Source organism: Emys orbicularis, chromosome 8 (assembly GCF_028017835.1).
Source record: "Emys orbicularis isolate rEmyOrb1 chromosome 8, rEmyOrb1.hap1, whole genome shotgun sequence".
NCBI classification, from domain to species: domain Eukaryota; kingdom Metazoa; phylum Chordata; order Testudines; family Emydidae; genus Emys; species Emys orbicularis.
In genome coordinates, this window is record NC_088690.1 from 113,166,261 (window position 1) to 113,191,234 (window position 24,974).

General features: G+C 48.6%; 1 protein-coding gene across 1 annotated transcript in view; it reads left to right on the top strand.

The window, feature by feature from the left end:
• The window catches only part of NSD1 (nuclear receptor binding SET domain protein 1), a 77,264-nt gene that overhangs the window by 19,281 nt on the left and 33,009 nt on the right, over positions 1–24,974 (top strand). Inside the window, exons 4-6 of the mRNA XM_065409817.1 lie at positions 16,668–16,789; positions 16,941–17,259; positions 22,659–22,768. Of these exons, the coding sequence (XP_065265889.1) occupies positions 16,668–16,789; positions 16,941–17,259; positions 22,659–22,768 (551 nt within the window). The remainder of the gene's footprint in view (positions 1–16,667; positions 16,790–16,940; positions 17,260–22,658; positions 22,769–24,974) is intronic.

The window sequence follows — 24,974 nt, forward strand, 5'->3', positions numbered from 1 at the left end:
TCAGAGCAAAACAGAGCTTTACGGTAGCCTGGATGGGGAACTCTGATGTGGTTAGTGTGTGGAGTGGATGGCCGAATGCTTAGATCAAAGGCTCAGGGGCCCTTCCCTGGGAATGGATAACTACAACTTTGACAAGGGATAGCATCTCCAGTGCTAATGCAGAGACAAGGGCAGAGGAACCCCTATGGTTTTGCTGTGTTTATCACTTACAGTTCAGTACAATACTAGATTTTTAATTCCTGTATGTAAAGATTTTACAGTACCTTCTGTTTCAAGCCTGATTCAGTTTTCCTTTTCTATTTTTCTATATGTGTATTTAGCCCATTTCTAGCGTTAGACTCTAAATAAAATGGTCTGTTTTCTCCCCCACCTTGTGCAGACAGCTTTATTTGAAATAAGAGTAGTAATAAACCAGGGGACTGAGGGGGCAAATAGGGTCCAACACAACTGTCGTCTTCATCCAGGGAGCAACTGTAAATTAAAACACCTTCAAATAAAGGTTATTTGGTGGCAGTGAAAATAAAATCTTAATTATTTTGTCCGCCCTTGAAACGACCTGATCCACCAAACTGCGTTGTGGGGCAGAAGTCTGATCCAGCAGCCAGTGTTACAAAACCACCATCAATTATTATAACCGCAAGAATTCTAGAATTTGAGTTTACTTTCCACTAATTTTGCTGTGTGTTTACTGTTCATGTCGGTTTACTCTGCCACTTGCCCTTTTTATATTAGTCGTTATTTCCTGATTCCCATCCGTGCATGCCACGGCACAAAACAGACAGGCAGCTGCTGCCCCACTGGGCATCTGTAGATAGGCTGAACAGGTGTATAATACACTGGTGACCAGGTGACGATCCCATCTCAAAATGGTGACATCTTAAGTAAGTCATTGAATCCTCTGTTTGTTGTTGCATAGTTTCTGAGCACCCAGCAGTGTGTTGCTGTTTCACAAAAACAAAGGTGTAATCCCCACCCCAAGGCGGTGCCATGTAAATTATCAATGACACAGGAAACAGTCACAAACCGGCAAAGGGAGAGACGTGAGTGCGAAGGTCTCGAGGTTGCTTGAGGGGCATCCATGTCCTGATGATTTGGTGATCCTTTTATAACGTGAACGTGAACCCCTCATTTTGTTAAGGTGAAATGGTAGGAGGGACTGGAACAAAGTGAGGGAGGGGGCTTGGCAAAGAGGCTGGAGGGCCCTTGCAGATAACTAGGGCTTCGTGTCAGTCATGGAGGGTGCGGAGGTCATGGATTCCGTGATTTTCCACGACCTCTGTGACTTCTGCAGAGGCCAGTGTGGCTGACTCCAGGGCTGCCCAAGTAGCTGTCCCCGGGGCCTGCCATTGCTGGAGCAGCTCTGCAGCTAGCCGCTTGGGCGGCCCCAGGGCCAGCCACACCAGTCTCTGCTCTGGGCAGCTGGCACCAGTACCGCCGAGCAGCGGCTCCGGGGCGGCTGGAGCAGCCGCTGCTGGTGGTCCCCAAGGTGGCTGGAGCAGCCGATGTTCCAGTGGCCCCCGGCAGCTGGTGCCACTGACATCCCCCCCCACCCCCGGTTTAGTCAGGGGTATTTATAGTATAAGTCATGGACAGGTCACGGGGCTGTGAATTTTTGTTTATTGCCCGTGACCGGCCCATGACTTTTACTAAAAATACCCTTGACTAAATCGTAGCCTTACAGATAGCGCATGGAGGTGTTCATGAGCAAGGGAGGCAGAAAGGAGGGCGAGCAGGGGAGGCCTCCATGGACATTGGCTGAGAGCTGCGTTGGGTAGGAGAACTCTAGCTGCAGGGACAGGTGTGTTGATGATAAGTTACAAATTAGAGCGATGTCCACAGTGAAGCCTAACCCCAGCCTAGCCTTTCCCCACCGCTCACCTACCCGCCTGTAACCTCACCCCTGGGGAAATGCATAGGCTTTGCAGCATGCCCTGAAAGACATGGGTTCTGCCTCTCTCAGACCAAGGGGCCGAAGATTCGTTGTCTATAGTGGAGCACAGAGAATGCTGTGAGATCACCCGTGTAGTGGTGGTGCTGAGTAAACGTGTCATGTTGTGAAGAATACGCACATGGAAGCTATTCTGCCTTCCATGGTATCGGACAAAGGTTGGCTGTTAGGAAGGCTGAGAGAATGGTATGTGCTGTGACCTTTCCCCAGTCCATAACCACGCAGGGGGTTGGCAAAGAATGGTTGGTGGCTTATGAACGAGACTAGTTTTCCTCATAGTAGCAGCGCTTTGAGAGAGTACCGCTAATCCTTGTCTGCAGCAGCCAGTGTAAGGCCTTCTCTACGCTTCACAGGCTTTACTGATACAGTCGTGCCAGCAGAGCCCTAGTGTAGATGCAGCGTATGCCAACAGGTGTTCTTCTGTCAGCATAGTAACACCACTTCCCTGAACAACCCAGGCAACCTTAGCTCTGCCCTTTTCCAGCGGTGCTGCAGTACGCCCCGTTCACACACACCCCTTTTCTCTGACAACCACACAATTGCTGAAATGTACAAGCTCTTCCCCTCCTTTTACAGCCCAGTCACACTCCCCCACGGGATTCCTTCCCACACTGTTAAAGGGAAAAAGGGGAAAATATTAAAGGCTATTGGGCTGTTAGGAATACAATTTTGTTCTGATATTTTTATTACCTTTAGAGAAAGGGAAGAGCCTAGAAGATGTAAAAGGAAACTTAGTTTGATAGCATTTTGTTTGGCAAGAACTTACTTATTAATAGCTGGGATGTAAAATTTTTATTTTTGTATTGTTTTATTACTGTAGTTTTTACTTTTTTATTGTTTGTATAATTTTTGTGTGGTTCTGTGATTGTTTTTGTTTGCTGTATAATTAATTTTGTTGGGTGTAAACCAATTAAGGTGGTGGGATATAATTGGTTAAATAACCATGTTACAGTATGTTAGGATTGGTTAGTTAAATTTTAGTAAAATGATTGGTTAAGGTATAGCTAAGCAGAACTCAAGTTTTACTATATAGTCTGCAGTTAATTAGGAAGTAAGGGGGGAATGGGAACGGGGAATGGGGGTGGGGGAATTGGAATTATGTTTTGCTAAAGGGGGGAATGGGAACAGGGACACAGGCAAGGCTCTGTGGTGTTAGAGCTGGAAAGGGGGACACTAAGGAAGGAAACTGGAATTATGCTTGCTGGAAGTTTACCCCAATAAACATTAAATTGTTTGCGCCTTTGGACTTCGGGTATTGTTGCTCTCTGTTCATGCGAGAAGGACCAGGGAAGTGAGAGGATAAAGGAATAAGTCCCCTAACATCTTGGTGCCGTTGACTCGGATGCATCGCATCGGATAGGTGAGTGGCAGCCTGTAAGTCCCCCTCCCCAACAGTCTGCGCAGCTGCTTGGAGGGGGTATAGCGAACTCTCGTGATGGTAGTTGCGGGTTCTGGCAAGCCAGGGTAAAGGATTTTTTGAATACATGGATAAGGAAGAACCAGGGCCCATACCAGGTGCAGGGGTCAGCCTGGGATGAGATTAAAAAGGAAATGGAGGAAGTGTTAGGGGACCCAGAGGGATGGGGGGTGGCTGAGGAGCCCACCCTCCTTTGGTATATGGGTAGTGGAAGAAGGTCCCTGCCCATTGGGACTAAATGCCTTCCAGGGAAAGGAGGCACTTCAGTCTGCTTGTGAGAGGTTTGAAGTAAGGGCAGCATTATGGGAAGCTGCCAGTAATCTTTCAAGTTTGGTGCTGTTTCAGCAAGGGATGCTGAAGGGTTGTAAAGTAGTTAGGGGGTGGTTAAAAATAACTTGGCACAACAGGGTTTAAAATCAGAAGCAGAGTTAACAGACCACCTTTAGAGACAGGAGCTGGGACTTGGTCCTGGAAAAGTGGAGGGGAAAAAAAAAAAAGTTCCAAAGTAAAAAATGGCCGGGTTTGCAGAAGCAGGTAACAACCCCCACTCTTCTCCCAAAGCCAGGATGAGAACCTGAGGGGAAGGGTTCCCAACTGTTTCAACCCGGAAAGCCTACTCTTAGTTCAAAGCTAACTATATCCTTTTCTTCTTTTCCTTCTTCTTTCTCTCAGTTTACTTAATTTGCTGCTGGTAGCCTGTACTTTAAACTAACCTGACAGGCTTAATTGGTTTCTTTCCATCTCTTTCCCCCTCCTCTCCCCCCGCCTTTCCACAGGCTGTCCATGGGGCAATGGCATCTCCCTCAAGCTACACAGGCTAGAACAAAGTGGCTACGTAGAAACCCTCATGCTTTTTTCTTTATTGTAATCCTTCTGGGCCGCACCTCTGTGCATGCGAAGAGAACATGTTCTTAAATGCCAGTCTTTTGGGACCCCCAAAGACGTAGTAGGTGCCAGGCACTGCCTGGGGTAAACGTTGACCGACTGAGACCATTTTGACCTGGCACCACAGCAACAGTTTGATCTCTAGCTCCACACACAAAAAAACCCACCTAGAAACTTTTTGAAAAACGACTGTCTTTTTCTGGGCTTGTGTCTCTGTAACCCCTGGCTTAAATGGATCCAAATGTGGTTCACTCAAGGGAAAGTGAATTTCAAGAAAATCCGTGCAAGCATGCGGATTTTAGAGCACTTAGAAGCATTGACCTCTACAGCCCCATCTGCAGAACAGGAGGCTCTGTGAGGTGTGAAGTGGCCCCTTCATCTCAATGGGATGGTCTCAGTTGAATGAGAACCCCAACCCCCCCCCCCCCCCCCCCCGGGGAACGGGACAGCCTGGAGACAGCTCTGAGACATGTGAATGGCTCCCTTTGTCTCAGGCTATGTCTACAGCACAGACCTTACAGTGGCACAGCTCTAGGGCTGCAGCTCTCTGTCCCGTGTAGCCGCTCTAAGCCGGCAGGAGAGAGCTCTCCTGTCAGCACCATTAAACCACCCCCAATGAGCGGTGCTAGCTATGTCGGTGGGAGAGCGTCTCCCGCTGACAGTGCTGTCCACACCGGCACTTTTGTTGGTGAAACTTATGTCAGGAGTGTGTGTGTGTGTGTCTCCGTCCCCCCGACTGACAAAATTTTACTGACGAAAGTGCTAGTGTAGACATTGCCTCAGTGCGGGCTCCCATCCCCCTATTTGAGCAGTGTCGAGTCTGTGATATGCATGAAGTTTGCCTGTTCTCAGCTCCCCACCCAGAGGGACAGGACATCCCCAGACCCTGGTTCACATGGGGAGCACCGAGGGGGCCTCAGACCCTCCCAGAAGGGCCAGCACCCCCAGAATCCAGCTCACATGAAGAGTGTAGGACGGGGAGGATCCAACTCCCTGTAGAAGGGCCCAGCCTGGGCCCCCCAGATCCTGGCACACACATGGGAGGGCAGCGAGAGGGGCTCAGACCCCCATACAGGGGCAAGAGACTGACAGATTTAGGCAAACATAGGGAGAGGGAGATGTGGGGCTGAAGGTGCCCCTGCCCCTGCTCTTCCCTGAGGCCCGTTTCCCACTGCCCAACCTCCCTCCCCTTCTCACCACCCATCTCCCCTTCTCTCCTCCTCTTGATGCAGACCCAAATCCCTCTCCCACTATTCCCCACTCATCTGCCCCGAGTACCACTCCCCTCCCAGAGAGCGTTCATATGGCTAATTTTCCCCCAAAGATTTTGAGGGCATGGGGGGTTTGGGTGCATTAGCAAAGCTGTGGATTTCAGAGGGGTTCAGGTACAGGGTTGGAGGCACTGGCAGAGCTGTGGAGTGCAGGCAGGTTGGGGTCCACTGGCAGAGTGGGGGATGTAGGAGGGTGGGGGTGCAGGATGATTGGGGTGCATTGCCAGAGCTGAAGGTGCAGGGATTAGGGGTGGACTGGCAGAGCTATGGTTTAACGTTGCCAGTGAAAATGTGCCCTTAGTCTTTTGACCCCAGCCACTATACATAACGGCCACTTGCTTTGAAATTAGCATTTTCTGTTAAAGTCCTTAGGTCCTTCATTAGCATTTCACAAGGTATCTTTGATGGGTTATTTAGTTACAGGGTATACACCATGTAAATGTTTGCTGTTGCATTACAACAGGAACAGATAAGTGAAATACAAGTAACATTCCACAAGTTTTCATGAAGTTTAAACATTTGAACACACACTTTGATCTGTTCTAACACACAAGTGAATTGGCCTGGGGTTCTGGCCTGAGCTGGCACCTGGCTTGCCAGCATCATAATGTCATTCACCAAATGGTGATAGCACATTCGACCAGATTGTAGGCAACATCTCTGGCACTACAGAAGAACGTACAGGTATCTGAAATATATAGGGCTGCTACATGGGCTTCAGTACATATGTTTCAGACACATTAGGCCCTGATCCATGCCCTCAGATCTGATGCGGCACTTGGCTTTGCAATATATCTGCAGTTCTGGTCTCTGTTTCGAAGCTCCCTCATCCATCCGGGGTAACTGCTTGGAAGCCACCTGAAGTGGAGCACCTCCTACTCGAAGAAGAGGAGGAGGTTATTCACTTTGTGCAGTAACTGTGGTTCTTCCAGATGTGTGTCCCGGTTGGTGCGCCACTACTTGCCCTCCTGCCCCTCTGCTTCTGACTGGCCCTTAGGGGACTGTGTTAGAGTGAACCTGGGCCTTTGAGGCCCCCTGCTGAAGTTCCCATGGTCCTACCACACCCAGCCCCAGGAAAGGAGTGGTGAAAGTGGGTCCTCCAGGGCTGCCTAGAGAGGCTGCATGGAAGCAGCCAATCAGAGATAAAAGGTGCTGGTCACAGGAGCTCAAGAAGAGAACCAGAAGACGGATTCTATTGGTACTTGCATTCCGCGAGGACAAAGATGATTTGAGAACTTCCGTCCCGAGGCCAGGGTGAAGAGAGAGGCGCTATGTGGGAGAAATCCCAGGGAATAACAGCACCAAACTGAAGGCAGTTGTATGTGGCTGTTGTGTGTAGGGTCCCTGGGTTGGGACCCAGAGTAGTGGGAGAGCCCAGATCTCCCCCATTGGCCACTGGGAAAGTGGCCTAGGCACCAAGGAGGGGACAAGGCTTGCTTAGAAGCCTGAGTGAAGGGCAGGATTTAAAGGGCCCAGGGATGGGGCTGAAGACCCTGGTGAGGGCTGACAATTTGTTGGACTCCTTGCTATGCCAGAAGGGGTCCATCCGTTTTAGACAGGTTTTAGTAAGGTTACTAAGGGGCTTGGGGTAGTGTCAGGGTGGCTAAATGGAAATGAGGATGTGGAAATAGAAATTACCAAATTCGAGGTGGAAATCAAACTCAAACAGCTTAATGGGACCAAATGGGGGGGCCTAGATAATCTCCATCCAAGAATATGAAAGGAACTGGCACATGGAAATTGCAAGCCCAATAGCAAGGATTTTTCATGAATCTGTAAACGTTGGGGTCGTACGCCATGACTGGAAAATTGCTAATATAGTTCCTATTTTTAAGAAAGGGAAGAAAAGTGATCCGGGAAACTACAGGCCTGTTAGTTTGACCTCAAGTGAAAGAGAAAATAGTTAAGGACATAGCGGTAAACAGTAACTGGGATAAAATACAACATGGTTTTACAAAAGGTAGATTATGCCAGACCAATCTGATCTTTCTTTGAGAAGACAACTGATTTTTTTTAGGTCAAGGAAATGCAGTAGATTTAAACTACCTGGATTTCAGTAAGGCATTTGATCAGTTCCACATGGGAAATTATTAGTTAAATTGGAGAAAATGGGGATTAATGTGAGAATTGAAAGGTGGATAAGGAACTGGTTAAAGGGGAGACTATAATGGGCATACGGAGAGGTGAACTGTCAGGCTGGAGGGAGGTTACTAGAGGAGCTCCTCAGGGATCAGTCTTGGGACCAATCTTATTTAATATTTTCATTAATGATGTTGGCACAAAAAGTGGGAGTGTGCTAATAAAATGGAGGATGACAGCCAGTTGGGAGGTATTGCCAGTACGGAGGAGGACCGGAATACCATACAAGAAGATCTGGACGACCTTGAAAACTGGAATAATAGAAATGGGGATGATATTTAATAGTGCAAAGTGAAAGGCCATGTACTTAGGGACTAACAACAAGAATTTTTGCTATAAGATGGGGGCGTATCAGCTGGAAGCGACAGAGGAGGAGAAAGATCTGGGTGTATTGGCTGATCACAGGAAGACTATGAGCTGCCAATGTGATACGGCCATGAAAAAGGCAAATTGAAGTCCTAGGATGCATCAGGCGAGGTATTTAAAGTAGAGACAGGGAAGTGTTAGTACCATTATGCAAGGCACTGGTGAGACCTCATAAGAAAGATGAATGCAAACGGGAACAGGTGCAGAGAAGGGCTACTAGGATGGTGTGAGGAATGGAAAACCTGCCTTCTGAGAGGAGACTCAGAGAGCTTGGCTTGTTTAGCCTAACCGAATGAAGGCTGGGGGGAGGTATGATTGCTGTCTGTAAATACATCAGAGGGATAAATACCAGGGAGGGTGAGGAGTTATTTAAAGTAAGCACCAATGTGGACACAAGAACAAATGGATATAAACTGGTCATCAACAAGTTTAGGCTTGAAATTAGGTGAAGGTTTCTAACCATCAGAGGAGTGAAGTTCTGGAACAGCCTCCCAAGAGGAGCAGTGGAGAAAAAAACCTAACTGGCTTCCAGACTGACTTTGATAAGTTTATGAAGGGGATGGTGTGATGAGACTGCCTACAGTGGCATGTGGCCTACCTGCGACTGCTAGCAGCAAATATCTCCAATAGTTGGTGATGGGACACTAGATGGGGAGGGCTTTGAGTTATTACAGAGAATTCTTTCCCAGGTGTCTGGCTGGTGGGTCTTGCTCACATGCTCCGGGTCTAACTGGTTGCCATATTTGGAGTCGGGAAGGAATTTCCCCCCAGGTCAGATTGGCAGAGACCCTGGGGGGTTTTCACCTTCCTCTGCAGCATGGGCCACGGATCACTTGCAGCTTTGAAATAGTGTAAATGGTGGATTCTCTGTAACTTGAAGTCTTTAAATCATGAGTTGAGGACTTCAGTAACTCAGCCGGAGGTTATGGGTCTATTACAGGACTGGGTGGCTGAGATTCTGTGGTGTGCAATGTGCAGGAAGTCAGACTAGATGATCATGATGTTCCCTTCCGTCTTTAATGTCTATGAGACTGCTTAATTTGCTTAATTGCCTTTGGTGAGGGACCTTGTCAAAGGCTTTCTGAAAATCTAAATACACTAGTTCAACTGGATCACTCTTGTCCACATGTTTGTTGATCCCCCCTCAAAGAATTGACAAGGCATGATTTCCCTTTATATAAAGCCCTGTTGACTCTTCACCAAGAGTCATGTTCATCCATGTATCTGATAATTCTGTTCTTTACTATAATTTCAACCAATTTGCCTAGTACTGAAGTTAGGTGTACCGGCCTGTCATTGCCAGGATCACCTCTGGAGTCTTGTTAAAAAAATCTGTTACATTAATTATCCTCCTGTCATCTAGTACAGAGGCTGATTTAAGCTATAGGTTACATACCACAGTTAGTAGTTCTGCAATTTCATATTTGAGTTTCTTCGGAACTCTTGGGTGATACCATCGGTCCTGATGACTTACTACTATTAAATTTATCAATTTATTCCAAAACCACCTCTATTGACGCCTCAATCTGGGATCGTTCCTCAGATTTGTCACCTAAAAGGAATGGCTCCGGTTTGGGAATCTCCCTCACATCCTCAGTCATGAAGACCGATGTAAATAATTAATTTAGCTTATCTACAATGGCCTTGTCTCCTCTAGTGCTCCTTGAGCTCCTCAGTTGTCCCGTGGCCCCACTGATTGTTCGGCAGGCTTCCTACTTCTGATGGATGGACTTACATTTTTTTTCTTCTGTTTATCTTTTGCTAGTTGCTCTTCAAATTCTTTTTTGGCCTGACTAATTATACTTTTACACTTGACTTGCCAGAATTTATGCTTCTTTCAAAAGAAACCTGATGAGGTTCAATAAGGACAAGTGCAGAGTCCTGCACTTAGGACGGAAGAATCCCATGCACTGCTACAGACTAGGGACCGAATGGCTGGGTAGCAGTTCTGCAGAAAAGGACCTAGGGGTCACAGTGGACGAGAAGCTGGATATGAGTCAACAGTGTGCTCTTGTTGCCAATAGGCTAATGGCATTTTGGGCTGTATAAGTAGGGGCATTGCCAGCAGATGGAGGGACGTGATCATTCCCCTCTATTCGGCATTGGTGAGGCTTCATCTGGAGTACTGTGTCCAGTTTTGGGCCCCACACTACAAGAAGGATGTGGAAAAATTGGAAAGAGTCCAGCAGAGGGCAACAAAAATTATTAGGGGGCTGGAGCACATGACTTATGAGGAGAGGCTCAGGGAACTGGGATTGTTTAGTCTGCAGAAGAGAAGAATGAGGGAGGATTTAATAGCTGCTTTCAACTACGTGAAAGGGGGTTCCAAAGAGGATGGAGCTTGGCTGTTCTCAGTGGTGGCAGATGACAGAACAAGGAACAATGGTCTCAAGTTGCAGTGGGGGAAGTTTAGGTTGGATATTAGGAAAAACTATTTCACTAGGAGGGTTGTGAAGCACTGGAATGGGTTACCTAGGGAAGTGATGGAATCTCCTTCCTTAGAGGTTTTTAAGGCCCGGCTTGACAAAGCCCTGGCTGGGATGATTTAGTTGGGGATTGGTCCTGCTTTGAGCAGGGGGTTGGACTAGATGACCTCCTGAGGTCCTTTCCAACCCTGATATTCTATGATTTTCTTCAGTAGGATTTCTCTTCCTAGCAGTCAAAAAGGCTAACAATGTTAAGAAAGGGATCAGAAAATATCATAATATCACTATATAAATCCCTGGTGTGCCCACCACACCTTGCATACTGTATGCAATTCTGGGCACCCCATCTCAAAAAATATATATTAGAATTGGGAAAGGTACAGAGAAGGGCAACAAAAATTATCAGGGGTGTGGAGCAGCTTCTATATGTTGAGAGATTAAAAAGACTGGGACTGTTCAGCTTGGAAAAGATGATGGGGGTGGAGGGGATGTGATAGAAGCCTATAAAATCATGACTGGTGCGGAGAAAGTGACTAAGGAAGTGTTGTTTACTCCTTCACTGCCCCCAAAACAGCCCACACAATAATCGTCAAGCGAGCAAGCAAATGGCAAACAAATAGACAAATAAATTAGCAGACAACCCCCCCTTCCCCTATCTGTAGTTGGTCCTCCTTCACCTGGAGAACTCCCTCACAAACCTCCCCTTTGCGCTCCTGTTCGCCAAGTCCTGTCTGACCGAAAATCTGGTTTTCCCCTTTGCTGGGACCGTTCCTTAGACACAGACTTTAAGGACGTATTTTCAGTATATTTATGTAACTCCTCACACAACCATCCATCCATTTCGCCATAATATTGACCCCGGCTTTCGTTTGAGATCTCGCCCGACGTTCTTTGAACTAGGGTGCACATGTCAGACTCAGGAGATTCCTGTAACCGCTCGGCATCCCCTTAGTGCCCCTTGCCAGTTGGCACAGGGGTTCTTGGGTCACAGAGTGCACTGGCAGAGCTGGTGGTGCAGGGAGCCAGGGTGCATTGGCAGAGCTGTGGGGTGCCATGGCTCCCCCACCTGAGCCCCCAACCCCTTTTGCCTCCCTTACCCTCCATCCCCATTTATCCCCTGCCCCAGAATCTCCCTCCCCTCGCTGCAGGCCAAAATCCCTCTCCCCCGCTCCCCCACTTCTTCACCCCCTACTACTCCTCCCTGTCCCAGGAAGCAAACACGTGTCTAATTTCCCCCCCAAATATTGTGATTACATTTCCCCCAAAATGAAATTGCTACCCACAACTCTCAAATTGCAGCCACTCACTTCAAAATGTTTTTGTCTTTGGAGCCGGCTTCTGGTTGATTTACCCCTAGATATGTCTGTGGAAGGGTGAGTTCATAGCCATCAATCTCAAGGAGGCCTGTGATTCATGCAGTCATTTGTACTGCTCAGTTTAACACTATAAGGCAGCAGAAGGGAACTATTTTGGGGGGAGAGGCTGTAACTTGGGAATCTCTCAGTCAATGACCTCAAATTTGGATCACTAATGCTGTGCTAAACCCCTGTGAAGCACCCCAAATTTCAAAGCACTTCAATTAATCATTTGGATTTTAGAGCACTTACAAGAGTTGAGCTTTAAAGCATATAAAATGGCAGGAGTAGAAACCCTCTAGTTATGTGTCTGTTATGGACTGTGTAAAAATGTCCATTTTCTTAAATACACTTCACAAGTTAGGTCCCCAGAGATTCAGGGGGTGCCATGCACTACCTTGGGTAATACTCCGCTGAGACCGTTCTGACCTGCATCACATCAGTAGTTCGATCTCTAGGCAAAGACATGCCACTTAGACAGGGTTTTTTTTTAATGGCTGTTTTATTGCTGGGGCTTAAATCTCTGGAACCCTTGGCTCAAATGACTCCAAATTTGGGTCACTAATCCTACCCTGCGCTCTCCTGAGGCACACCTAATTTCAAAGAAATCTGACTAAGCACGTTGATTTCAGAGGACTTAGAATGGTCCACCTTTAAACAGATGTCATGATGCAACCTTAACTATAGTAGCGCTCCCGCATAACTATAATTACAGGCTGTATCCTGAGCTGCGGAAGTTCTCAGCTACAGTATTATTTGCCCTCTCAATTCAAATGGAATATTTGACATATTTCTGGTACCAGTGTAATTGCTACACCAAATGAGCAAAAAGGGAGGACGATTGGAAGTTGCTAATGGCTGGTATTTTTAAGAAAGTAATCTGGCTGGCGAATGAGGTGGTCTGACTGTTCAATTGAGTCTCTTCGTACAGATCAATCCTGTGAGCTAAAATATTAAATAACCATTTGATAGTGCAGTGCTACATGCTGTGTGCGGGGTGGTGGTGGTGGCATAGAACGTGCTTGGCTTCCAGGCCAGCTATGCACCGGGGCCTGCACCTCACCCTGACAGCACCCTACATGGTGCGTTGCTGCCTGCTGGAGAGAGCTGTTGTAAGCAAACAGGGTTTGTCGCTTCACTTGTGGCGCAGGTAGATTTTTTTTGTACTTATGTAAGCATGAAGCCTCAATAAGGCACCGAGATTCTGCCCGGCCTCCCACTGTTCCCACTTTGTTATGAAGTGCCTCAGTTAAAAAATAAATAGAATAGCCCCTCCTACGCACACATGGAGGTGCACAAAAAGCTCATGAAGGAGGAAGATATTTTTGGCTTGTTCCTAAGATTCTGAGCTCTGGAGAGACTGAAGTGATCAGATTTTAAACGTTCCGTGACTAACGGGAATCTCCTGAGAAGGTTGTTTAATGATTCAACGAGGAAAGATGGAAAGTCAGTAGAACAGCATTGCTCAAAAACCAGTGGTGGCGTGTCTCAAAGAGCAAAGGGGGAAGTAAGTGTTGTGGCGTCCTGCTCCAATAGCCTATTGCGTAGAAAGCTATTCATTGCTGCTTACAAGGTTGAGGTGTGTTGCACGGCAATACAGCACAGGCTATTAGGAGTCTTGTCAGAGGTTTAGCTAAGAGTTTAAAAGAGCTGGCTGAGGAACTCGCTGGACAATCAGTGTCGATGGTCAGTAAGGCTTGGAGCACTGGAGAAGTTCCACAAAACTAATATGCCAATATTTAAAACTACTAAATGGAATGACTGGGGTAGTTATAGGCCTGGAACCCTGACACACATACCTGCAAGACAATGGAGTAGCTGGTATGGGACTCATTAGTAAAGAATTTAACAGGGGAAGTGTAATTAATGCAGATCAACATGGGTTTATGGAAAATAGCAAGTTAGTTTGACAGGATCTATCTTTTTTTGATAAGATTACAGGTTTTGTTGATAAAGGTGGTAGTGTTGATGTAATAGACTTCTGTAAGGCGTTTGAGTTGGTATCACAACATTTTGATTAAAAATTAGAATGACATAAAATGCACATGACACACATTAAACTGATGAAAAACTGACTAATAGGTCTCAAAATGTAATAGTAAACGGGGAATTCTCCATCAAGTGGGTGTCTTCCTAGAGGGGTCCAGCAGGGAATGGTTCTTGGCCCTACGCTATTGATAATTTTTATCAATGACCAGGAAGAAACAAAAATCTTGACTGATAAAGTTTGCAGATGACACACTAATTGCAGCGTGGAAAATAATAGAGTACGGGTTGCTGATACAGAGCGACAGGGATCTCTTTGTGAACTGGGGCCAAGCAAACTATGCATTTTAATATGCTTAAATGTAAATGATAGATCTAGGAACCAAGACTGTAGGCCATACTTACACAATAAGGGACTCTATCTTGGGAGACAGCGACTGAAAAATGTTTGGGGGTCGTGATGGATAATCAGCTGAGCATGAGCTCCCAGTGAGATGCTGCGGTCAAAAGGGCTAAAGTGATCCTTGGATGCATAAACGGGGTAATCTCAAGTAGAAATAGGGAGGTTATTTACTTCTGGGAAAATTCTGCGCCCCTGCAGCGCAGCAGAAAAATGCCTGTCCCCCACCCCGCAGATTCCCTTTGCTTCCTTGCAGATAAAATGGTTTCTGTGGGGAAGCAAAGAGAAGCTGCACTAGTACTCACTCACCTCTCCCTGGTAGCTCAGGGCGGGAGAGGTAAATCAATCAGGGGCGAGGGGTCTGGGGATTCCCTGGCCACCCAGGAACGTTCGTCTCCATCCTCCTCCTCTCTCTCCCCTCCCCCCCCAACCTGGGACTGAGTTCCCCCTCTCCCTTCCCTGCATGGAGCAGCCAGGGCTGGGTCAGATCAAGCCCCAGAAACTTCCCCTAGCTGCAGGAAGCTCTGCACCGCAGGATGTATGTGTGTGTGTCTGGCTGCACGGGGGGGTGGAGGGGGGTAGGGGTGTGTGTGACTCAGCGGGGGGGTGTCTGGATGCATAGGGGTTGGGTGGATGTGGAGCAGCTCCCTGTACAGTGACCCCTTGTTGCACCCGGAACCCCTCCCCACTGAGCCCCCTCTGCATCAGGATCCCCCTGCACCCAGAACTCCACCACCGAGCCCCCCAAACCTCCACCCTGCCGAGCCTCACCCCGTGCATCAGGTGCCTCCCACACCCAGAACCCCATCCTAATGAGTCCCAACCAGCTGCACCCTGAACCCCAGTTCCCCCCCCCCCAACTGAGCTCTAACCACCTTCACCTGGACTCCTCTACAGAGTCCCATTCCCCCTGCACCCAGAACCCCGTGCTGCGCCCCCGTGCATCCAGATTCCCCCCTGCACCCAGACCCCCCCACCGAGCTGTCTGCATCCAGATTGTGCCACACACAACCGTGGTACTCTTGAGGGAATTCTGCACTGAAAAATTAAATTTTGCTAAGTTCTGCATATTTTAATTGTCAAAATAACACAGAAACACAACAATATAATCACACCATTTTCAATTCTTTTGGTAATTTATTTCAAAATACTTGTCAGCAAATAATTGAAAATGGTGTGATTATATTGTGTTATTTTGACAAATAAAATACGCAGATTTTAAAATATTGTGTGCAGAATATTTATTTTTTTGGCGCAGAATTCCCTCAGGATTAGTTTTTTTTACCTCCGTATTTGGCACTGGTGCGGCCACTGCTGGAATCCTGTGCCCAGTTCTGGTGTCCACAGTTCAGTAAGAATGTTGATAAATTGGGGAGGGTTCAGAGTAGATCCACAAGAATGATGAAAGGGTTAGAAAACCTGCCTCAGAGTGACAGACTCAAAGAGTTCAATCTGTTCAGTTTAACAAAGAGAAGGTTAAGGGGTGACGTGATTACGGTCTAGAAGTATCTACATGAGGAACAAATATTTAATAATTTGCTCTTCAGTCTAGCAGAGAGAGCTCTAACATGATCCAGTGGCTGGAAATTGAAGCTAGACAAATTCAGATGGGAAATAAGGCATATGTTTTTTTAACAGGAAGGGTGACTAACCACGAACAATTTACTGAGAGTTGTGATGGATTCTCCATCACTGGCAATTTTTAAATCAAGGCTGGATGTTGTTCTAACAGTACTGCTCTAGCAGTTATTGTGGGGCAGGTCTCTGGCCTGGGCTATGCAGGAGGTCACACTAGATGACCACAATGGTTCCTTCTTGCTTCGGAATCTATGAATGGAAGCGTTTTTATCATTTATTTTTCTGTAATACTACAATGCTTTGCAAACTATGGAAGGCAGGTCTGTGCCCTGAGGAACGTGCAGTGTGTAGGATCTGCTGGTGAGCTCTCTCTGACTGCCAGTGAGAGTTCAGGGTGCCTGGCTCTCTTGGGCACTTTTGAAAATCTCACCCACTGTGCCAAGAAAGGGTTAATAAGTTAGGAACTAGAATCTACACTGCAGTGAAAGACCCACAGTTGGCCAGGATCAGCCGACTCGGGCTTGGGCTGTGGGGTATAAAATTGCAGTGTAGACTCAGGGCTCTGAGGCCCTGGGAGGGGCAGGGTCCCAGGCTCCAGCCCAAGCCTGAATGTCTACACTGCATTTTTATAGCCCAGCGTGACAGTCAGCTGACCCAGCCAGCTGCAGCTGTGCCACAAGGCTTATGTCACAGTGCAGACAGGCCTTAAAGATAACGATTTGTCCAAGAGAATCAAGTGAAGGACTTTTCTCCTCTGGATTACACTGCCCTTTCTTCACGGTGCTTCCGGAAAACAGTGCTGGAGCAACCTCTACGGACAGGCTAGATGGGGAGTTCATGCCAGCCTTTTGCTCTTCTCAGGAACTTCATCCTGAAGCTGTTTTCTTTTTTCATAGCATATTCAGAAAAGAAACGCCTTAGAAAGCCGAGCAAACGGCTTCTGGAATATGCAGAAGAATATGATCAGATATTTGCACCTAAGAAAAAATCAAAGAAGGGCCAGGAGCAATTGCAAAGGGTAGGTGAGAGCGTTGTGCTGCTAACTCCCATTCTGTGGTTTTGCTCTCGGGCTCTGGTTTGTATCCCCGCAGTATGTTGTTTGTGTTCTCGCTGTGCATAGCAAGGGGCAGGTTAAACCCACTTCCATCTGTATCTGTTGCTGCTGCTAGGTGAGTTCCCGGGAGAGGTCTGAGTTCAAGGGAGAGGAAAGGCTTCCAGCACGATGCAGTCGTGGAAGTGATCTCCGGAATGTGCAGCTGGAGCAGAACCCTCTGGTGTCAACTCCATCTTCCTCTTCAACCAAAGATGCTCCTCCAGTCCTTGAAGCAGAACATTTGCTGTTAGAAGAGCCAGTATCCCGTTCCTCTGAGCCCACTGACCTACTCATAGATGGACATTCAGACTTGCCGGAGCTGATGTTATCTTCCCCTGATGTGTCTGAAGTTTCTGCTTGTTCTCTGGAGGCAGAGGAACGTTTCCTGAAATCAGGTAAGCGATATGCAGCATGCCTCCCTTCTGAAACGCGTGAGTCTGCTTTGTATCTAGCAGCAGGAATTCTGACTCAGAGCTGTGTTGGAAAGATGAGGAACTGCTCTCTGATTTCTGTTTTGTTAAACTCAGTAATGTGGCTGTAAGCGAGCAAGCATAAATTATAAACTTGGTAGCCAAATGAATCAGCTGCTCACTTCACGTTTCCTAGCATTGTCCATAACGTGATGTGCTCTCCGCATACTACGTGTTTATCCAAACCTGGGTTTTCAGAACTCCCTCTTCTTCGTCGAGTGCTTGTTTCGTGTCCATTCCAATCAAGTGTGTGCATGCCACATGCACTACAGCCGGAAGATTTTCCCCCTAGCAGCATCCGTAGGGTCGGCCTGGGCGCTCCCTGGAGTCGCACCTTCATGGTGCCCAATATAGGGCCCTGCCAACCGGCCATCCCCTCAGTTCCTTCTTATCGCCAGTGACGGCTAGCTGGAACTTTCCTCGCTCCTGCTTCTGCAAGCGCCTTTAGCAGTGTCTCTCCTCCGTGTGCAGTAACCAGTGCCGACAGCGCGCGAGTCGGCTCCTAGAAAGGAGACTAAGGGCTCCCGGCACCGACACAGCACTGAACATTAGACTTCTGGTAGGTGCTGATCTGTATCCCCGGTGCCCCAGAAGAAAAAGAGGCAGGAGAGAGGGCGCTCTCCCCCTCCTAAGCCTAAGGAGCCAACGGCAGGGGGGCTTCAGCCCATCCAGCCTACTTTGGGCCCGGCAGCTCCCAGGGGCTCGTCAACTCCTGCCCCGCAAGGAGTCCAGTCAAGTCCGGCCTATTACCGTTCTCCGGATTGTCAAGGACGGGACATTCAACTCCCCTCCACTCCGGAGACTTTTTTAAGGCAGCGCAGGACCTTGTTTGCCTGACGGCTCCGCCTTCCCCAAGGAAGGACGAGGCACCAGTGTCAGCCAGGCTGCCTATCCCTCTAGGGGCAAGCCGGCGATGATGTCATGCTGCTCCCCATCTCCAGCACGCCACTCCCCAGCGCCGACCACCCACAGGGCAGAAAACGGCATCAGTTCCCAGAGGTTTGGCACCGCTCTTCGGCACCAGCCAGTACCACTCCTCTGTGGTCATCTTTTTCAGAGTCCTATCGTTGGGATAGGTCCAGCAGCAGGAGGTCTAGATCTTGGCGACACCATGCAGGCATTTCAGGCCGCAACGTCCGCGGTTTTACCAGCAAAACGGACAGGACAGTTCCTGGAGGAGGAATAGGAGAGGCGGGAAGAGGCCGCACCCATCCTCAGGCCAGAGCTCTGGCCAGACCAAGTCTTCTGCAGGCCAGAAACAGGCCTTTTGAAGGCGCGCATGAGGACGACTTACCAGATCGAGAACTGGATCTACCCCACCTTACCTTCTTGTCCCGACTATCTCCTTTCTACCGTGCATGGTCCTCGGACCGCTGGGTGCTCTGCACGGTAGAGAGGGGATACTCCATCCAATTCTATGCCCTCTTGCCCTTCCACCCCCCTTCCCTGTCCCTCTTCAGGGAGCCCTCTCATGAGCAACTCCTTACACAGGAGATGCACTCGCTCCTTTCGCTAGGGGCAGTGGAAGAGGTTCCTTAGGAGCAGAAGGGCGAGGGCTTCTATTCCTGGTACTTCCTAATACCGAAAGCCAAAGGAGGGCTCAGGCCCGTCCTAGATCTGCGAGAACTCAACAAGTTTGTGAAGAAACTCAAATTCCACATGGTCTCTTTGGCCTCCATCATCTCCTCACTGGATCAAGGAGACTGGTATGCCGCCCTTGACTTGAAGGACGCGTACTTTCACATAGCGATAACTCCGTCCCACAGAAAATACCTCAGGTTTGTGGTGAACACCACCCATTACCAGTTCACAGTCCTCCCGTTTGGCCTGTCAGCGGCACCCCGAGTATTCACCAAGTGCGCGCAGGCGACGGGTACCTCGATGACTGGCTGATCAAGGGCCACTCCAGGGCTCAGGTAGAGAGGCAAGTCGCCTTCATAAGAATGACATTCGACAAACTGGGCCCCCTACTGAACAAGAGAAAATCAAAGCTGTCCCTGGTTCAGAGGATAGGGTTTGTAGGGGCGGTGCTGGACTCAACACAGGCCAGGGCGTTCCTTCCGGAAGTGAGATTTTGAGTCCTCAGCGACATCATTCGAGGTCTCAGGCAGTTCCCCATCACCACAGCAAATAATTGCCCGAAACTTCTAGGACACAGGGCTGCGTGTAGCTACGTAGTACAGCATGCCAGACTCGACTTCGACCTCTTCAGTCATGGCTAGCGTCAATGTATCGGCCAGCCCAGGACAGTTTGGACAGGATTGTAACCCTGCCTTGCCCGGTACTAGACTCCCTCCTGTGGTGGCTCGACCCGCAGGTAGTATGTGCAGGGGGGTCCCCTTCACCAGCCCCTAGCCATCCCTCTTGCTAGTGACAGACATGTCAGACTTTGGGCTTGGGGGCACATCTGGGAGAGCTCAGGACACAAGGCCTCTGGTCTCAGGCGGCTCTCGCTCTATACATCAATGTCAGGGAGCTGAGAGCGGCGTGCCTGGCATGCCAGACTTTCAGAGCCCACCTAGCAGGGAGATGTATATCAGTCAGAACAGACAACACCATGTCAATGTTTTATATCAACAAACAGGGGTGCACACTCCTCTCTCCTGTGCCAGGAAGCCCTCATGCTGTGGGACTTCTGTGTAGAGCGCTCAATACACCTGCAATCATTGTACCTCCCTGGAATACAGAATGAGCTGGCGGACAGCCTCAGCAGGTTGTTCCACGGCCACGAGTGGTCCCTTCGCCCGGATGTCGTTAACTCAATCTTCCATCAGTGGGGCTTTCCCCAAATAGATCTGTTCGCCACGCGACGCAGCAGGAGGTGTCAGCGATTCTGCTTCTTCCTGAGTCACAGCCCAGGCTCCATCGCAGATGTGTTCCTCTTCCCATTGGGAGGCCGTCTCCTATACACGTTCCCGCCCGTCCCTCTTGTTCACAAGGTGCTCCTCCAGATTCGCAGGGACCGAGCTCTGGTGATATTGATAGCTCCAGCGTGGCCCCGCCAGCACTGGTACACATCACTCCTGGACATGTCCGTGGAAACCCCGGTCACCCTGCCACTCTTCCCGGACCTAATAATGCAGGATCATGGCCGCCTCCAACATCCGAACCTCAAGTCGCTCCACTTCACCGCGTGGAAGCTCCATGGCTGAACGCAGGGGAGCTCTCCTGCCCTGATCAAGTCAGACAAGTTCTCCTTGGCAGCAGGAAACCCTCCACGAGAGCCACCTACCTTGCCAAGTGGAAGAGATTTTCAATCTGGTCAGAGCAGCACCTCCCGTCCCCAACGCTCACCTCAGTGCCACTTGCACTGGACTATCTTCTCCCTCTCAAGCAGCAAGGGCTGTCAGTGTCGTCAGTAAGGGTTCACTTGGCCTCCATCTCCACCTTCCACCCAGGTGCAGAGGGCTGCTCGGTCTTTGCCAACCCATTGGTCAGCTGTTTCCGTAAAGGTCTCGACAGGCTATACCCACAGGTCCGACAGCCTATCCCGGCTTGGAACCTCAATCTGGTCCTTTCCAGGCTTATGGGATCGCCATTCGAGCCCTTGGTGGCGTGCTTCATGCTCTCTCTCTCATACAAGGTGGCGTTTCTGGTAGCGATAACCTTAGCCAGGAGGTGTCTGAGCTAGGCCCTAACATCAGAGCCCCCTTACACTGTGTTCCATAAGGACAAGGTTCAGCTCAGTTCTCACCCGGCTTTTCTCCCAAAGGTTGTCTCCCAGTTTCACCTCAACCAGGACATCTTCCTCCTTGTATTCGACCCTAAGCCGCACTCCAGCGCCAGGGAGCAGAGGCTTCACTCGTATGTCCACAGAGCACTAGCCTCCTACATGGAGAGAACGAAGCCGTTCTGAAGGTCCGTCCAGTTATTCGTGGCGGTGGCGGACAGAATGACAAGTCGTCCTGTCTCCTCTCAGCGTATCTCGTCATGGATCACGTCCTGCATTTGGGAGTGCTACGACTTGGCAAAGGTGCCTGCTCCTTCGATCACCGTGCACTCCACCAGGGCTCAGGCCTCCTTAGCAGCATTCCTGGCACAGGTCCCCACCCAGGAAATCTGCAGAGCAGTGACGTGGTCCTCCATACACCCTTTCGCCACGCACTATGCGATCACCCAGCAGGCCAGAGATGAGCCGTGCTCCAGTCAGTTGAAGACTCCGACCCCACCTCCTGAACTTAGGCTTGTGAGTCACTTGATTGGAATTGACATGAACAAGCACTCGAAGAAGAAAAAACGGTTACTCACCTTCTCGTAACTGTTCTTCGAGATGTGGTGTTCATGTCCATTCCAATACCCGCCCTCCTACCCCTCTGTCGGAGCAGCCGGCAAGAAGGAACTGAGGGGGCGGTGGGTTGGCAGAGCTCTATATTGGACACCATGAAGGTGCGACTCCAGGGGGTGCCCAGGCCGACCCGATGGATGCTGCTAGGGGAAAAATCTTCCGGCTGGCATGCACGCAGCGCGCACACACCTGATTGGAATGGACATGAACAACACCTCTCGAAGAACAACAGTTATGAGACGGTAACTGTTTTTTCTGATCATGTTTATCTCTGCATGGATGCTGCTTGCAACAGTTATATTCCTGTTAGTCTGAAAGTTTTTTGATGTCCCCAAAACATTTTGGATAAACAGGATCATAGTGTAGTTGCTGCATCTGTACGAAGCAGGTGCTTGAGTTAGACTTGATCTGTCCCCGTGATTGCAAGACCAGAAGCACTGTAGCTATGGTCTGAAGAAACTGTCCCAAACACTTATACCAGCAACTGGACCCTCACTCACCTAAATGCACCAATACAGAATCAAATATAGAAGTACATAAAATGTAATTTTTGAAGCCATACCAACCTGATGGTAATATGTGAACACATAACGGTACAGACAGCTGGTGTTCCGGATGGAGGTGGAGATACGTGGGTGGTGGAAGGGAACTCGCCGAGGTGGAGAAGGGGACTGGTGAGGGGTGGTCAGTGGGCTGTTGAATGATGTAGCTGTTGATTGCCTGGCTCTCTCTAAGTTGCGTTGCTGGCGTGTGCTGTCTGACCTGACAGCTCCAATTTTTCTGTGAGTTTGATGATGTTGTTTAAACATCAATATTGTGGTAAAACCTAAAGAGCACAGCCAGGTTGAGGTGTGTAACGCTGGGTGCTCCACACATGTAAAATACCTAATAGTCACTGCCTCAGAGAGCCTCAAGTCTGAGTCACAAGGGGTAGCAGGCAGATGAGGTTTTAAATGTCAGTTGGTATCTGATAATGGATTTTGTTAGTCTGAATCCAGTTAAAGAAACTGTATTTTTCCTAACTAGAACTTTATTGCAGGGAACTTGAAGAGGAAGCGTCAGAGGAAGCCAACTAAGAAGCTCTTGGAATCCAATGATTTGGATGCTGTGTTTATGCCAAAGAAGGAGGGGTGGACTCCTCCAAAGAAGGTACATTCCTTCCAGCGGACCCTGAATGCTAGCTGGCAATTAAATACCAGACACCAGATTGTGTCTCTAGCTGGCTGCAGATATGAACTATGATGTAATAATGTGGATCTCAGGCTCTTGGGGTAGCAGTATGTCCTCGGCTACAGTGACAGCTCATGATTTTTGGGAAATGCTCAGTGCAAATCGATTCAGAACATGTTATACAAAATCTCCTTATAAATTCATCCCAACTAGCATCGCTTCCCGACAGTACTAACAAAAACCTGCCAGCACCAGGCCAAGTTTAGCCATATGAGCCCTGTGCTGAGTCGCCAGATTTTGGTCTGCATAGTACGGTGAATAAAACAATTGAAGTTAGATAAGGAGGGAAACAACTTTGCTTCTTATGGGGACTGGATAGTTTCTGCTGTGAAACATCCCTCTCCTTTAATTTGCATTGGCAAAGGACACTCCAGGAGCTCAGCAGGACACCCAGGTGGAAGTGCTCTACAGTAGACTTCCGGTTGTAGAGCAGGGAGTCTCCATGCATTCTATTCTGTTGCTGCTTGATCTTGATCCTGAGGTCCTTGCCCCAACATTTTCATATACCAAACTTTCTCTGAAGTGGGGATGACATTTCTCTCATTACCCTCCTCTGCGAGCTGGTGAACATCAGACTGTGTCTTAGCTGGGTCTCCTCAAACCTGTACTTTAAATTGATGGGGTTCCAATGGTATGAAATATTCAAATTGCTCTCTATGGCATTGGATTCTGATGTTTAAAGGAGAATCACCCATTGGTCTCTAATGTTCACCAGGCAACATGATTTCAAAAAATGAGATAAAAAGACTCAGACTTTAAGGGCAGAAGGGACCATCATGATCATCTAGTCTGACCTCCTGCACATCGCAGACCACCGAACCTCCCCACCCACTCCTGTAATAAACCCCTAAACTGTGGCTGAGTTACTGACGTCCTCAAATCATGATTTAAAGACTTCAAGTGACAGAGAATCCACCGAAACCGGCGAGTGACCCATGCCCCATGCTGCAGAGGAAGGCGAAAAACCTCCCATGGTCTCTGCCAATCTGACCTGGTGCAAAATTCCTTCTCAACCCGAAATATGGTGATCAGTGGGCTAGAACCACCAGCCTGACACTCAGGAAGGAATTGTGTGTAGTAACTCAGAGCCTTCCTCTTCTAGTGCCCCAACTCCGGCCTTTGGAGATGTTCACTAATAGCGGTCATGGATGAGCCATATGGCCTTACAGGCAACCCCAACATAGCACCCCTTCTATAGCAAGCTCAGTCTGGAAGCCTGTTAGTTTTTTTTGTCCCCACTGCTCCCCTGGGAAGGCTGTTCCAGAACTTCTCTCCTCTGATGGTTAAAAACCTTTATCTAATTTCAAGCCTAAACTTGTTGATGGCCAGTTTATATCCATTTGTTCTTGTGCCAGCAGTGGCCCTTAACTTAACTAACTCCTCTCCCTCCCTCGTGTTTATCCCTCTGATATACGTATAGAGAGGCACCAGATCTCCCCTAGACCTTCATTTGGTTAGGCTAAACAAGCCAAGCTCTGTGAGTCTCCTCTCATAAGGATCATTCTAGTAGCCCCTCTCTGCACCTGTTCCAGTTTGAATTCATCTTTCTTACACACGGGAGACCAGAATTGTGCATGCATTTTAGGTTTTGTGCCTACCCAAGAGCCCTTGCCAATTTTTGTGGGTTTATAATTGCCTTTTCCTGTTTCGAAAGATGTTTCTCTCTCCCTTGTTGCCGCGTGAAGTCCCCCAGACAATGGGATTGTTAATGTTAGTGGTGCGGCAGCACCATGAGATCAGTGCCCCGTTGTCCTAAGCCCTGTACGAATGTATGGCAAAGAGACAGGCTCTGTCCCAGTGAGCTCGCTGGCTAAGTGTACGATGAGAGACAACAGGTGGATTCAACAAACAGACGGGGAGCACAAGGAACCAGTGAGATGACACTGGTCAGCATGATCAGCAGCAGCCAGAGCACTCCCGCTGCCCAGCCAGTGTTGACTTGCTATATGCAAAGATTCGTCCGACACACAGCAAACAAATTGAAAGTTGACAGGGTCCTGTTTTCTCTGATCTCTTTCGGTTCGTTGGAATCTGAGATATTACTTGTAACAGCAGTTCATAAAAATGTTCAGCTTGAGTTGCTCAGGAAAACACATCTCCTTGCTCGTATCTGAATGCCATTGGT